General features: G+C 40.1%; 1 protein-coding gene across 3 annotated transcripts in view; it reads right to left on the reverse strand.

The window, feature by feature from the left end:
- Positions 1-323: 323 nt before the first annotated feature.
- The window catches only part of LOC124547136 (beta-glucuronidase-like), a 216,956-nt gene continuing 200,457 nt past the window's right edge, over positions 324-16,822 (reverse strand). For all 3 annotated transcript variants that reach the window (XM_047125089.1, XM_047125088.1, XM_047125087.1), the window contains exons 11-13: positions 2,648-2,824; positions 2,119-2,257; positions 324-642 (exon numbers count right to left, since the gene is read on the reverse strand). In XM_047125089.1, the coding sequence (XP_046981045.1) occupies positions 473-642; positions 2,119-2,257; positions 2,648-2,824 (486 nt within the window). In that variant the 3' untranslated portion in view covers positions 324-472. The remainder of the gene's footprint in view (positions 643-2,118; positions 2,258-2,647; positions 2,825-16,822) is intronic.

Here is a 16,822-nt window from a genome sequence, read left to right on the forward strand (position 1 = left end):
AAAGAACTCGAAAATTGACACACGGTAACATCACTACTAATGATTCCCTAGCTGATTCTTACCGCATATGTAACTGCCTCTTTACATCTGCAATACTCTCCACACTCCAGCATTTTAACCAGTCCACCCTCGTATGAAATATGCCTCAACACTGGCCTTTATTCAGCCTCATGTTATTGGTTGTCTCTCCTCAAATTTCATTTATTGTTTACCACTTTTTAGTTATATTATGGAATTTACTATTTGTATTGATTGCAGTTAACTGTTTGACAAACTAATTACGTATAGAAACACATGCAAATTTGTTGTAAAAAGACACAAAGGACATGGATTTGTGTTTTATTTACAAAAGGTTTATTTGAAATAATCTGATGTCATTTAACAACTTATTTCATAAACAATATTCATAAAAGCATAAGTAAAGAACTGTGAATACTGATACAGGTACAGGTTGCAGTGTGGACAGTGGTATCTATTTTTGGCAAGTACTGCAGACATAGGGTGTAAGATCTGCAGGAACTGTTACATTATCATCTTCTCTTGCAAGGGACCAATAACGTTGCCTCACCAAATTTGCTGCCATCTTTGGTTGGCGTGATCTTGTGAAGATTCCCTTCTTGTTTCCACCAACACGTGTGTATGCTGCAATTAATCAGTGTGTACTGCAATTGATATTCATATTTGAATATTTAAATATCATGCACATACCATAATATTATACAGTGATTCATATTATGTAATACAAAACAGTGGATATCCATCAATGTCTGAGTAGCTTATGTCACTTGTGGTGTGTTATTTCCAATTCATGCTTAAAGCAGCCAGTGATAATAAAACCAATGTTTTGGCCATATTTTCAATAGTTCTCTTCATGGGATCTTAACTGGTGATTTCTGGGGATGTTCTTCCCTAAACACCATCCTATTTCAGTTGTCATTTGATGACTGACATCATTGTTCTGGAATGCCATTGGACATTTCATAATCAAGTTGCCTAGGGACAGGTGGTTGTACAGAAGGCTATTTGCCAGTCATATTCTGACAGATGATTTATACAATACAGCAAATTGGCAGCTCTTAACCAGTAACTGTGTTTCCCTGCAACAAGATGATGATGATGCTGCATGGAAATTCTCTTGTTGCCACTTGTTTATCCTGTTGAAGCCCACCCATTGGACTGGGTTCACTGGCAGCCCACTGTCAGCAACTTGTAACCATTATCTTTGTTTGTAATGTTGCGCATTTAATTACTTCAATAGCCTCTCTTATTTCCCATTGTTCCATCCATAGCTGTCAGGCAGTCAAATACACTTCTTGAAAACTGTTGTGTCAGACATAATCAAGGTGGTATTTGACTATAGCAGATTTGCTGTGTAGCCCTAGTCACAGGCAACATTCCTGTTCCAACATGCGAGTACTTCTCAGTCTCCCAGTTTTGCCAGACAGACATACTTGCTTGTTTGCAGATGCCTATGGCATAGCTAACATCATCAACAGAATCCTTGTTGGCTTCAAATGATCTCTGATCTTGTGGTCATTCTGAAATACTGGTTGACACCTGCCAATCATCTGCCAGAGTAGAACAGAGAAATAGCCTACTATAGAATCACCACTCCACAGCTGTCTTGATTTTAAGCTGCCCAGCTGGCCATTAACAAACTGTTCAAGGGCAACCTCCAAAAATGTATTCAGATTGGCTCCTGGAAGAAGACCATGTCCTTACATCCTCTGGCAACATTAAGAAGCTGCCAGTCACCATTTTGTGTGATCTTTTGTTAGTCCAAGCTGAGTAGGCCTCCAGTGGTTTTCATTTTGTAATTGTTTTCCTCACTCTTGAAGGTGTGGTTTTGGTGTCAAGCTTATAAAGGTACAAACAACAAGGTAAAAATATTAAGCAGTGTTTCAAGAAAATGTCTTTTGAGAACTCTGCACAGTGAAAGTATTTCAACAAAAGATTGTCATCAAAGAGATGTATAGGATAATGCACCATAAAAATTGGATATTTTAAAAAGCAATAAAAGTAATGTGTCAGTTTATAATTTTTTAATGCAAATAGTGTACTCAAATATATGTTGATGGGTCAATTACAGAATAATTAATATTGTTACCTGCTACTTACTTTGAGCAGTTTTGAAATCTGCAAAATTCCATATCATTTCTCCTACAAAATAACCGTTTTCTCGGAGCCTGTCAAATGCCTTGAAATACTCAGAAAACAGAGCTTCTTGGTACTCCTCTGACCAGATGTAACTTGGTTGCTGTATTAAAGAAAAACCTTATGATTTTTTGTAGAATTTTAGAAATTAGTTTCAGGTTATTAAAATTCTCATCTCTGCTTCAGTACTTAGTTCTTTCATTTCCTTGTCATAATCAAGTATACAACTAAAAGTGTAAAGAAAGAATGAAGCAGATGATAAAGGCAGCAATTAAAATATTTACTTGACCGACATGAACTCTAGTGATTTTAGCTCATATTACTTTCTCATATCTTCGTTTACCATTCTAATTTGTTGAAGTTACTTGTGCAACTGGTTCAGGCTGATACGAACTTAACAAAAGCAAAAGTCTACTATTATGTCAGGTCAAATATAACAAAGTGCTAGTTTTAAACAAGTATTCGACACAATGTCTGATACAGTTTTCCTTACCAAGTGCAGTCCTTCCATAGCATCAGCTCCATATTCTGTTATTATTATTGGCTTGTTGTACTTTGCCCTCCAGAAAGCAATTTCCACCAGTAACTGTTCCACAATGGTCTCAGTAAGCCCTCCATTCTCATACCATCCAAGGTAACGATTAACTCCAATGATATCCAAATATTGACTCTGCAGACAGAAACACAGCAGAATTATTGAAATACTGTAATCATTAAGTTTAATGTTTACATAGACAAATAACCAATACTTACTCTCACACATTTCTGTCAGTAAAGAATCTGACTTCCATGCTTCATAAATGTTTAACATTCATGAAAATATGCCAAACTTTTTATACTAAAGGAGAAAAAAATGTGTTACAACAAATAAAATATTGAAGTATCATATACAATGAAGTAGAGCTCTCATAATACATGGCTTCTGAAGTATATATACTGTTTCATAGAACTTTGAGAACTATTTTACAACAAGAGCTACTAGGTTGCCTTTCTCAGATGTCTGACCCTGAATAAACTGAGCAATACCATGATAATTTATGAGGAACAGTCCATCCCTGCCAAGCTAAGATGCTCCTATGTCACTAAAGACCTCTCTACACCAACAACTGCAAACCACTATGAAGTGCTTGGTGGAGAGAATATCAGACTCTGGGTAAACAGAGGAATGTAATGATAGTTTCTTCGATGAGCCACAGTTCATCCCCAGTCATAGTACGTTCCTACCAAGTTAAGCTGCTCCTTTGTCTCTAGAGAGCCTCCTACATCCACAAGCATACTCTGAAAATCATTGTGAAATGCATGATGGAAGGTATGTTAGGGATTGTTCCCACTGCAGTCATATATGAAGTGCTTGAAAAATGACTGGATGAATGCCTCTGTGCACACTGTCATTGCACTTTACATCCTTAAGAGTTATTATATGCAGTTGGCGTGTGAGCTGACCAAATCCAAATGTGAATCACTGATACTGTAGTCATAGGATGGTACCAGTGCACAGCATTACACTGCTAAATATTTAAAGCAAGTTGCTAACGTCTGCACCATTTTGATATCTTATCAAGATATGATTGGTTATTTTTGAAACTTTTTTTCAGATAATACCTAATTATAGATAACTGCATCATCAGTGAAAAGTTTGAGGTTACTATTAATAGTGTCTGCAATGTAATCAATATAAACATACTGATACACATCCCTGAAGCATGTCCGGAGTTACTTCTGTTTCTGTTAATGAGTCTGCATCCAAGATAAAATGCTATACCTTCCTTCTGAGAGATCCTCGAACTAATAACAAATTTTGTTTTTTGTGGTACCCCATATGATAATATTTTGATTAATAAGCATTGATGTGGCAGTGATTTAATGCCTTTTGAATGTCAAGAACTACTTCACCTACCTTACTTTCTTCATCCATAACTTTCAGGATGTCACGTGAGAAAGGTGTGACTTGGGTTTTGTATGACTAATATATCTATAATCTACGCTTGTTGCCCTACAGATGGCCATTCTCTTTGATAAAGTTCATTATGTCTAAGCTCGTAACATGTTCTAAGATTCTGCAACAGATGGACAACAATGAAATTTGATGGAATTTTTGTGGATTACTTATGCTACCCTTCTCTAGATGGATTTGATGCACACCTCCTTTGGGTCACTGGACAAAGATTTTTGTTTGAGGAATCTATGGTATATTATGGTTAAAATGGGAGGTAACTCAGCTGGAAATTCTGTATAAAATCTGACAGGGAGTCTGTTGGGCCCCTGTCTGATTTCAGTTGTTTTTCTGTGACACTAACACTAATATCTATTTCACTTGTCTCTGCAGTAGTGTGAGAACTACAGTCAAGCAGTACATCTGGAGCTTCCTCTGTAAATGAACATTTGAAAACAGTTCTGCTCTGTTTTCCTAGCCTCAATTTTGGTACCTGTGTCATCTATGTGTATCTGAACACTAACTGTGGTGCCAATGAAAGCCTTTAAATATAACCTGAATTTATTCAGATTTTCTGTGAGATCTTTCAATAAGATTCTGAATTTTTCTGAAGTACATGATATAAATTATATTGTGCATGATTTAAAAAATTGTTTTGAGAATACTGGCAATAGTGAACTGTTTGTGAAATGATCTGACAAAATCATTTTAAGCGTATCTCAAAAAATACCACTATGAATAAATATATTACACAAGTAACTTGGTTTATTAATAAAATTATTTTGTTACTGATTTCATAACAACCATTGAAACATACATTTTAATGGCATGAAAGATAATGAAAAATTTTGTTGGATATGCATGCTGCAGTAGAATTTTTAGAAATTTGTACTACTTTTCTATGAAACTGCTAACCGTACTATAAGTGATTCTTCATATCTAAATTATCTGGTACTAATACAAAATTATTTTTATTTAAAGGGTCTATGACACAAATAAATGTCCTTATTTGTATTACCCACACCCATCTTTCTCCACCACCAGACCACATTCTGTAAGTGAATAATGGTCATCAACTTTGCTGGGACAGACTGAAATTTTTTGTGTAAGTTACTATCAATGACTGATATTACCATAACAATATTAGGATATTACAAGGGAATTATATCTGATTAGAGTTTGATAAGTCCATGTTCATTCCATATCTCTCATTTAGCAGTAGCACATCCTGCTATCACTGCCAGAAACAAACACAGAAATATGAGGGCAAAGTGAAAGGCTTTTGGTTTCATATTGAAAGATGACGCTTTTATGCACAAGGTTGACACATGTTATTTTGAGACAGTCCATTTTACATCAATTCATTTTGTCTGGCATATTTGCCCTTGAGTAGATTCCATGCTTGAATTACAGTACCAGAGCAAAATACTCATCTATGGATGAAATAAACTCTGCATTGGGCATAATACATTATTCACCTGCAAATTTAGCTGTGGAGATTGGTGAACATCACAGCCTACCAAATTTAAGGACTTGGTTGGATATCCCCAAGAACTCATATTTCAAATCTCTTAGTTTTCCCATTGTGAAAGCACTTTTGCAAGCCAATGCATTGTCCTGAGTAAAGGTACAGTAATAGGTTAATTAGTAATCAATGAGATAAATTATTTTTTCATTCACAAAAATATTGGCCATAACATATCTGCAAATGACAATGACTTGGCTTACTTTAGACTGTCGACTGGTTTGGTTATTGTTTCATTTCAAGCATTAAGTCACAACAGTCAAGACTAGGTATCTTGTATATCATAAATTCATTAAAATTGCATAGCTCTGTTTCATTCTGACAGTGTAGAATTCTGTAGATATCAGCAGTTCCAGGTTACTGTTATGTATTTGCATGTCTTTACAACCTTCTGACAGATGATAAGGGAAGTGAGTATTTTATTCAAATGTTCTATGTTTTTTATGTTATACTTTCTGACATGTTCCACACAGATGAGAATCATCTAATTTTTGGGTCTATGGAATGGGAAAAAGCAAGAGAGATATGAACATGATGTCACCTACACCAAAAACCAACAGACAAAAGGAAAGCCTTAGACATGGCCAAATGATTCTGTTAATATTTGGCAGGTTGCCTGTTTACAACATAAAATGAGAGCCTTACGATATTTTGGCTCAGCAACAAGCCCCCCCCCCCCCCCCCTCCCTCCAACCCAATCTTTGAGAAAACCATCCCTACAGTTCATGACACTCACTTGACTCAAAATTGGCAGACGCAATAGAGAACTCAAAATTGAGCATTTTTCATCGTCTACAAACATTCATTTTCCTAGAAACTGAAGAAAGAAATGTTTATGACTGCTGCTTATGTACCAATAAGGTATTCATCATTAACCACAAATGGTTCTGATGTAGCAACCAAGGTATCTGGTGGGTAGCAAAGAACCTGTGACAGAATTCCACATGAATTGTAGAGATTTTTTCCCTTTTCAAAATTGGTAGTAATAGCAAAATTAATAAGGTAAGTAAAACAATAAATAGTAACAAAAAGACAGGAAAAAAATTTCTCAAACGCCTTGCATTAGTAAAGAGTTAAACATTTAATTCTGACCACTTTACATTCACTCTTTCGCTCACTCTGTTATGTGCCCTCAGTTTCCTTTGATCAACTAGATGGATCGTAACTGTCGTATATTTATCAAAAAACAGACTTTGTTTATAATATTTTTTTCTTGAGAATTAATTGTGATGCATAGCAAGTGTATGATAACACTGTCTGAAAAACTGATGCTGGAAGTTGATCATGAATTATGCTGTGAATAGTTATTGCATGCATGTAGTTGTGCAATTCTTGCTGGGTTTTCAGAAGTACATTGCAGTTTTGAAGCTTTGACATACAGTAATTGACTTGGCAATAAAAACAAACATTACAGGGATGACACAGTTGGGTGCAATTTGGTAGTAATTCTTATACCATGTGAGGCACTGAATCTCATCATCTACAAACATGCTTTCATACATGACAGTATTAGTTTGTCCACTTCAGGAATTCAGTATAAGACAAAACATGTTTTTGGTCATGTAAAAGTTTACAATGTAATCAAGATCTGTTTTGTAAACTGAAGTTTTCAATTTTCTGGACTTGAAGCAAGTGATGTAAACCTTTTTAATGAGTTGGTTATATGATTGACCTCTTCTACATGTTGAAGGCCAAATTAATTATTAATATCTTATAAGCAGAGGAAAATTGTAGGCAACAGCTTTCCATGTGCTGTGATGGAACATTGTGCCATATGAATGCATTATTTTATGTATATTACCTACTACATGGGTTTCTTTTTCTCCCTTCCGTGATAACATGCAAGAATACTTGTCTTCCCAGCACTCTTACTCTGAAATGATTTTACACAATGGGGCTTAAAATTTTAAATCTTTACTAGTCCAAGTCATCTGAGAAATGTATTTGTCTACTTTGTTATTATGTCTTACTTACTTACTTCGTTAATACTCAAAGGGGGTGGATGAGGTGTGGAGGAAGCCTAATGAATACATCTAGGAATAAAACGCAGGTTCTCTGCTCCCCAGCCAGATGCCTTAGTCACTACAGCAGTGATACTTTTGCTGAACAGTGTACATTATGAGTATATGGGATTCTGGATATGGATCATAATATATGTAATAAACAGTTCCAAAGTTTTCTATATACACATATATTTTACCATAAAGACTGATACACATGAACACTGCATGAAGTACAAAGTCAGACTGAATTAAACATGGCGGCTCATAAGAGCAGTTAATGTTCCAAAGATTGTAATTTGTGTGGTCGATGTGACCTATTGATGCCACACAGCCGCCCCCCCCCCCACCCCACGCAGTATGGAGTGTGGCCTATGAGCCCTGAGGGGGGGGGGGGAGGGCATGTAGGTGTTAGCGTGAGTGGTGCGAGGTGGCAGGCGCACAACCGAAAGCTCCATCTCCATCGGGTTGGTGAGTGAAGGTGCGGCGGGTGGCCGCCAGTCCAACTCATAATCCGAAAACCAGCAGGGGGGAATGATGCATCGGCCAACTCGGGAGTAGTGGTATGGGAGAGGAGGCGGCATGTGAGCATGCCTTCCTGAATGCGTACTAAGCCAACCGAAGAAATGAAAGCTCGAACACATGATGGGTCATACTCTTGTGGAAGGGACAAGCTGTGCACTATCTTGACACTGAGTTCCTCGATGAGGATCGGGTGTGTGCTGTCGATGACCAGTACAAGCACACGATTATCTAACACCATAATTGACATGTCGTCGACGCGGTCATGTGGTACGTTGCAGCGCAAAACGGAGGATGAGGCGTCCGTGTCTCTAGTACCTGAAATGTCTTCAAAATCTGTGACTGGGGATGGTGGTGATGAATTGCCTGAGGAACCCGTGAACTGTGGTAGTGACTTGTTGGATGGAGGAAACCCAACCGTAGGTTGAACGGACTTGTTAGGCAGTTCGTCAAAAGAACATGTGCTCGGGCAGTCCAACTGGGATAGCAGAAGGGTGTTGGAGTCTACAAAGGCAGGCTTGAGCCTGTGTAGAGAAATGATTTGCGGGCAATCTTTTATCATAATGTCAAACATCGTCATGCCCCTCCGGAGTACTGTGAAGGGGCCGAGGCAAGGGGGTTGTAGGGGTTGTCTGACAGAGCCATCCCTGAGCATGATATGTGAGCAAGTGCTGAGTGCAGTCAGCACATAAGTGTCAGGTGGGGAATGGCTGACAGGTGGGTGTAGCCGGGTGTTTCTAAACTGTGCACAAATCCTTCCGATAAAGTCTGGGGAGGAGGGGGAATTCCCGGGATCTTGGAGGAGAATCAGTTCCCCAGGTAAAATCGGGTTTTCACTGAAAACGAACTCAGAAATTGTCCCATGTAAATCTGGTTTAAATGTAGAACGTAGACCCAGCAACACCCAAAGAAGTGCCTCGAACCAGAGACAGTTGTGGCACCTGAGTGCAGTTTTAAGGGTGCGGTGTCATCGTTCCACCAACCTGTTGCTTTGTGGGTGGTAGGCTGTCATATGGATCTTTTTAATACTGCAAAGCTTACAGGGAATCATAAAAAGTGCAGATTCGAATTGTCAACCCTGGTTGGTTGTGACGGTGGATGGGTAGCCGAACCTAACGATCCAAGAAGAAACGAATGCTTTGGCCACAGTTTCTGCTGTGGGTAAGGGGAAAGCTTCCACCCAATGAGATATTTGGTATGTTGTGGACAGGATATACCTGTGGCCCTCCGACGTAGGGAGGGGCGATAAAGTCGATATGTACATGATGGAAATGTCCTTAGGGATGCCAAACTTGGCCAATGGTGGAGAGGTGTTATGTCCTATTTTGTTTCGTTGACAAGAAATGCAGCTGCATGCCCATGTTTGACAGTCCCCCGTTTTACATCTTTCCACATAAAATGCTCAGTGACGAGGAGAGTGGTGGCTCGGATGCTGGGGCGGGCGAGATTATACAAGACGTCAAAAACCTGTTGGCACACTGTGGGCAGGAGCAAAGGCCGCAGAATGCCCATAGAACAGTTGCACCACACTTTGTCTGAAATACCTTGGTAAACACAAGCGAAGACTGTGGGTCCATGACCATATCCTGAGTGTCCTCGTCCGAAGCCTGTAGAGTGGCGAGGTCGGATAAATGAACAATACTTCAAACGGCACTGATCCGCGAGAGGAAATCAGTGGGAATGATCTCTGTGTCTTTGATGTAGTGTACGTCTGTAGTAAATTGGGAGACCAGGTCGAAGTATCGGAAGGGTCAGAGGGGGGGGATCCTCTGGCGAGTTGCAGAAGGTGTTCGCCAATGGTTTGTGGTCAGTAAGAATGAAGAAAGGACAGCCCTTGATGTCAGTGCGGAAATGTTTGACGGCCTTGTACACTGCCAGAAGCTCTCTATCAAAAACAGAATATTTCTTCTGTGCTGTAGACAGTTTTTTGGAGAAGAAATGAATTGGTGAAACTGTATCGCCTTTGCTCTGTTGTAATACTGCCCCAACCGTGATGTCGCTGGCATCCGTAGTGATGAACAAATTTGCAGATGGGTCAGGGTGGGCGAGTACAACTGCATGAGCTAAAGCTGTTTGAAGAACCCTGAAAGCATCTAGCAAGGGTTCAGTCCAACAGACTGGTTTAACACCCAAAGTTTGTTTGCAGGAGAGCGAGTCCGTCAGTGGGGCCCGCACAGCGGTGGCAAAAGGTACATGATGGCGGTGTAATTTATAGTGTCTAGGAAATGTCTTGAGTTCTTTGTACATAGCTGGGGGTGGCAATGACGTGATAACCTGCATGCAGGATTTGGGAGATTGTATTCCGTCTGCGGAGACAGTGTAACCCAGAAATATCACTGAAGACTGATGCAATTGCAATTTTTCTTTGTTGACCTCGTCACCATTGGATGCCAAAGTCTGAAGGACCTGGGATAAATGATCTTAATTGTCTTCAGTCAATTTGCTGAAAATGAGTATGCCATCCAAGTATGCAAAGCAGAACTCAAATCGTCGTAAGATTGAGTCAATGAAATGTTGACACATTTGTGCCGCATTCTTTAAACCGAATGGCATGAAGTTGTACTGGAGCAAACCGAGCGGCGTGATGATCACAGTCTTTGGAATGTCTTCCAGCACTACAGGAATCTGGTGATAAGCACGTTTGCAGTCAATCACAATGAAGATTGTGGCACCCAGTAACATATGAGTGAAATCGTTTATGTTTGGCACGGGGTAATTGTCCATGACAGTGTGAGCATTTAAACGTCTCTAATCACCAGATAGTCAAAAAGAACTGTCGTGTTTGGTGACAAGGTGAATTGGTGAAGACCAATTGCTGCCCGATGGCTGTAGGATGTCTGCCTCCAGAAGTTCATTAATTTGCTGCCACACCGCGCGCAACTTAATGTGGTTGAGGCATCTAACCTTGTGTCTAATAGGAGGGCTGGCAGTGGTAATTATCTTGTGTGTCATTCTGTCAGTGGCGGAACAGACTGAGAACTGCACAAGAGGCTGAGTAACGTTCTGACATGGAGTTTTGGGACGAGTGGGGTGCAATGAGGCATGACTGTTACTGTGAGTGGGAAAAGGCAGCAAGAAAGTCACATTCCTATAACGTGAGCGCAGCATGCACTTGTTTGTAGAGGTCAGATGCACACGCAGCACGGAGCAGTGTGTGGTGTGCAGCGACTGTCTGTTGTTAACTTTGCCTTAGGCAACCTGCGCAGGCGAGAGAGGCGCTGGTGTCACGTGAGGGACAGCAATGGCCACCGAGTTGCTTGGCTGGCACGCGGGATAGGGGGAATGGTTATCAACAAGTGGGGCAGCTGCCTGTGCAGTGGGCATGGTTGTGCTGCACGAGCAATTGTTATTAGAGACACTGTTTGAAACACGAGACACTGCGCGTAGTGGGCGCTTGGGTGGTGCACAGGTCACTGAACGTGAATTATCACACGTAATGAATGTTTTTGAACTAACTTGATGAGTGTTCGAACTGATGCTTGGCGATGAAGTTTGTTCTGGTGAAGGAACTGCAGATTGTAGTTTTAACAGTGAGGTGCGGGCCACAGCGAGCTTGTTGTTAAGTGTGAGCAATGCTTTGTTTCAGCTCGTTGTTCTCCTGGAGGACGTGCACCACTGAGTGGTATTCTGATAGTAGGTTAGTGACGTAGGTCACAATTTTGCCCGTGAGGGTGCAACACTCGCAAATTAAATTCCACGTTGCGGTGGAAACGGAATGAGGAGAATGGGTGCCGGAGCACAGTATCTGAGTGTTAGACGGGTGGTATAACACTGAACATTGGACTACTTTCAGGGAGAGCTTATAATGGGACAAAAAATTCATACTGAGAATTGGTTCAACGATGTCGGCAATGTAGATGGTCCACGGGAAATGCAGAGAAGGGGATAGGTGCACCATCACTTTCACAGAACCGACAGTTTGTAATGTTGACAGCTCATAGGAGAGACTTCGTCGGTGAAAAGTCGGTAGGAGGCAACGATCGAGGTACGATAGACATGTCAGTGCCAGTGTCAATTAGGTAGACAAACTGTGATGAAATGTCTGTCACGTATAAACGACCGTTCGGCCAAGGGGAAAAGTGGACGGAGTGCATTGTTAGGGGACACCTGTGAAGTTCCCCGCAGGACTTGGCATCACTTAGTTCCTGAGGTCAGCATTTGGGTGTTGGCGAGGTAACCTACACTTCTTGGCCTCAGCCCCAAAAATCTTGTGGCACCAACAGTATGGATGAGCCGGATGAGGGGGTGGCTTGTCCTCATTGAACTGTTTCGGGACATAAAACAGAATGTATGGAACGTGAGCGATTCTTGAGTGCTTGGAAAGAGGAGAGAGTGAACCAGTACCACCTGGCAGCGTAGAAGGGGTGGAAGCAGAACGGGCCCTGCCCCTGCCTGCAGACAGCCAGTAAACAGGAGGTGTAGTGTGACACAGCGATGGTGGATGAGCTGGGTGTTTCTGGCGCAGGAGTGCATACAGCTGATCTGCGATGCATAAGCGAGAACCGATAGACTCAAAAGAGCGCGACAGGAGGTGTATCTGTAGATTGGCAGGTAACTTGGGAGACCATACCACCCGCAGCGTGAAGTCTGGCATTGTGTGTTCACTCATGAGTAACCTGAGGCGGCACCAAAGTTGTGACGGAGTGCGGCCCCCCAAGTGCTCCTCATACAGAATCTTGATTATCAGTTCCTGTGGTGAGCAAGCAAGCCAGTCCAATATCATTTTCTTGGTGAACATGTACTTTGGTGGCAGTGGAGGCGAAAGTAGGAGATCACAAATTAAATCCGAGTAGTCGTGAAGATGTGTCACCAAACATAGGAACTTGGAGTTGTCATCAGTCACTTGATGCAGCTCGAAGAGGTGCTCCACCAGTGTCAACCATGAAACTGGATTGTCCTCATATAGGGGAGGTAGCATGGGTAGGCGGCCTGGAAGCGGAGATGAAGGTGGCTTCGGCATGTCTTGGAAGGCCTGCGGTCCCGCTGCACAAGAGTTCATGCTGGGATTCGGCATCACCGGAGTGGAAATGTTACTAGCACACATGTTCGGAGCAACAGCTGCTTGTAATGTCTCTGAAGATGCCTGAAAACACAATGCGGCAGGCACAGTTGGTACCGTGGAGGCGAACAGGCAAGTGGCACATAATGAGGGCCTATAAACTGGACCAGAAATTGCAAGAATAGCACTGACATTGTGCAAGTCGGAAATGACATGGAAGGCCAGCACAGCACATGCAGATGGTACTGCGGAAGGAGCAAGCATTTGTATGGTCGGAATCGAGACCCCTGGGAGAGGGGGGAGGGGGGGGGGGCCTGGAGCTTAAGTGGCAACAACTAGAGTTTTCCATGCACACTGGCCATGCACCCTCCGTGGTAGGACCATAAAATACTGGTGAAACCTGTTAGTGGTGCGCTGTCATAGTACGATGTTGCTGGGTGAAGAGGCTATGTTGAGTGCACTCGTACCCACGTGGTCACGAAACTGGGCCGCCGATCTGGTGGTTTGTTCTAACGAACTGGAGGCATAAAAATGTACGTTACTGATTTGTGAGGAAGGTGAGGCTGGCATAGCTTGGTAATAGTTGACTGCATGTGCGTTTTGCACAAATTGCGGCATTGGACACAGCACTACTGTAACCAGCATTGTGGCGTGTAGAGGATCAAAGCACGTGCGCGAATTTCGGTCCCTTTGAACTTCGTACGAGCGATTGATTGCCACACTATTTAGTAGATCATCCACTTCACTTTTCACTTGTTGTTGTGTGTAATCCAGTGAAATAAAACCTGTATCCATTGTTTCAGGTAACTGCGCAACACTCGGTGGTTGTGGAGTTGCTAAAGTAGCGGTTATCCCCGTCGAAGATCATAGATCATTGTCTGTTAGCTGCAAAATAACCAATGGCGGAGGGTTGTGTTAGCCTGGTTGTAAGAGCTGGGCCTCCAACTCTTCATGAAGAATGTTCGGTGATGTAGCCATGGCATCGTATGTGAAACCTGTTGATTCTATATGACTGGCGCAGAAGTCGCGGAAGACGAAAATTTTTTTGCTTTTTGTCTGGGGTCATCAATATGGGATTCTGGATACGGATCATAATATATGTAATAAACAGTTTCCAAGTTTTCTACATACACATATATTTTACCATAAAGACTGATACACATGAACACTGCATGAAGTACAAAGGCAGACTGAATTAAACATAGCAGCTCGTCAGAGTAGTTACTGTTTCAAAGATTGTAATTTGTGTGGTCGATGTGACCTATCGATGCCACAAGTACATAATGACACCGTTAACCCTTAACTCTAGAAGTGTGATCTCTCAATGCCAATTTTCAATCTTGCTCTCTAAGGTCAGCTGTGGTGGAATGCTTCTAAGGTCTGCCTACCCTCCGTGAACTGACAGCCCAACAATGTTTTGCTGTTGCTTGCATTATCGCCTTCTTTGTTGTTAACATGTCTTATTGGCAGGTGTTAGAGTCTCCTAGACTATGCCTCATGAACTTTGTACGAGTATGTTTTCTTCAGTGTGTAATGGATCTGGGAGATGTTATTTTTTTATCTGTATTTGTCGATACTGAATTGTAAATGTTTTCTTATATTTTTTTGTCAGAATTTATTGTAATTTGTCTTATTATATGTTAATTTACTTCTGTTTTTGAGAGTGAAAGCATATTGATTACTATTAGAAAATGTATCGAAGAATAGCAAAGAGACTGATTACAAGTGGGAGCTTGTGTGTTGTGTAAAATATCTTTGACGTTGGAGTCGTCTTTCACTATAGTCACTCGGCAGCTAACTCTTGGTGTGTGTTGACGAAAGAACAATGTGAAGGTTGCCGTCATAAATAATTTTGAATTATGTTACTATTTTTTCTGTATTAACTATAAAAAAGAAATTACATTTGAAGAAATGGTATTTGAAACACCAAAATGAAGCAAACACGTTGAACCACGTCAATCCTGCAGCCGACAAAGATGCATTTGGAATCATACTTAGACAACTGAAGCCAAGACTAATATCGCCTTGCAAACGTCTAACGGAAAAGGTACTGTCACGAAATATGGCAAATTTAAGTAAATAAAAAATAGTGACCATATTTTCAACTTGTGTCTTAGCCGGGATGCCATATTTCAACTGTAGTACAAAATGTGTTTGCAAGAGCATGTCAGTTTTAACTTTCCTGAGTTTGTTGAAATTTCTAGTCAAAAGTGATATAGATCAAGAAACAGACAAAAAAAGATTACTATTTTACAATAGCCAGTGTTGTTAGCCAGTGATCATAGTTGTGCAACTGAATGGGAATCTTCTTGTTGCTCTAATAAAATACTTAAAATTTTAGTTAAAATCAAATGTGTTCTGAGTGATGATAAAGAAAAATGTAGATCCTATCACTGAGTGTCAGTTTTTACAGACTTTCTCTTTGCACCTACTGAGTGTAATTTTTATGTTCAATTTCAAACCCTGGAATTTAGTTTTAGCCAGAAATTTACTTGCTACTGAGATACTATAATCTTTCACAATGTAAAATTCAGTTCTCTAACATTCCATATATGTGTACTGTTCAAAAAACCACATAGGAGTAGGCGACTATGTGTGGTAAAAAATGAAATGCTGCAAGATTTCTTTAGTGCAATAAAATAAACAAGGAGGATTCAAACAACACTTAAACAATTTTGCAATGTCCATCAAATTAATCTTGTGCAAATATTCTTATATTTAATTTATATACATTTCTTAGTTGATGAAAACAATAATTACAAATGAATAAATAAATGAAAGGTGCACTTAAGTGATGCTATCTAATAAAAAAGACCCTAGAATCACATAATTTTTCATTGAATGAAGTCCTTATTTCAGCCTCATCAATTCTGATCATGTAATAGTAATTTATTTGCCACCATATGAGAATTTAGTTGTTTATATATGCCAGCACTAGTCATTTGTAGCATCTCTTTGTAATGAAACTGGTCATTGATACACTTTCACTGTTTTATAAACAACACAATACTCTTATTTAATCCACATTGCAATCGAATAAACATCTCATAGAATAACATTTTTACGTCTGTACCTACAATGCAGATATTATTAACTTAATGTTCACTTATGGACCGATAAAAAAATTTATTTATCTAAACTGTTTTCACTGAAATGATTATACTTGAAAATGGTCAAACATATTTTGTGTATTTGTGTAATTTGATACATTGCTATTCTTATTATGATTATCATTGTTATCATAATATTGATTTTGATGTTTGGAAAATTTGAAGTAGTTTACAAGAAACAACCTCAGATGAAATTTATAAAGAACCAAATGCCAACATAAAATTTAATACATTCCATGAAACATTCATATCAGTATTTGAAATTAGCTTTCTGCATAAGCTAATCAGAAGACCACTCATCACTCAAAATCACACAATACACAGCTATGATACAAGACAAAAATTGGATGTACATGTTCAAAATGACAACACAAAGTTATTTCAAAAAGGCCTTGTCCATCCTAGAATCAAACTATACAATGCCTTACCAGATACCATTAAACACATACAAAACATTGGTCACTTCAAACCTAAATTGAAGTCGTACTTGGTTGATCACTGCTTTTACACAGTAAATGAATACCTACAAAACTAAATTTTTCTATGTTAACCCAATGTAGTCTCATTCAGAAATACATT

This window comes from Schistocerca americana, chromosome 1 (assembly GCF_021461395.2).
Source record: "Schistocerca americana isolate TAMUIC-IGC-003095 chromosome 1, iqSchAmer2.1, whole genome shotgun sequence".
Classification (NCBI taxonomy): domain Eukaryota; kingdom Metazoa; phylum Arthropoda; class Insecta; order Orthoptera; family Acrididae; genus Schistocerca; species Schistocerca americana.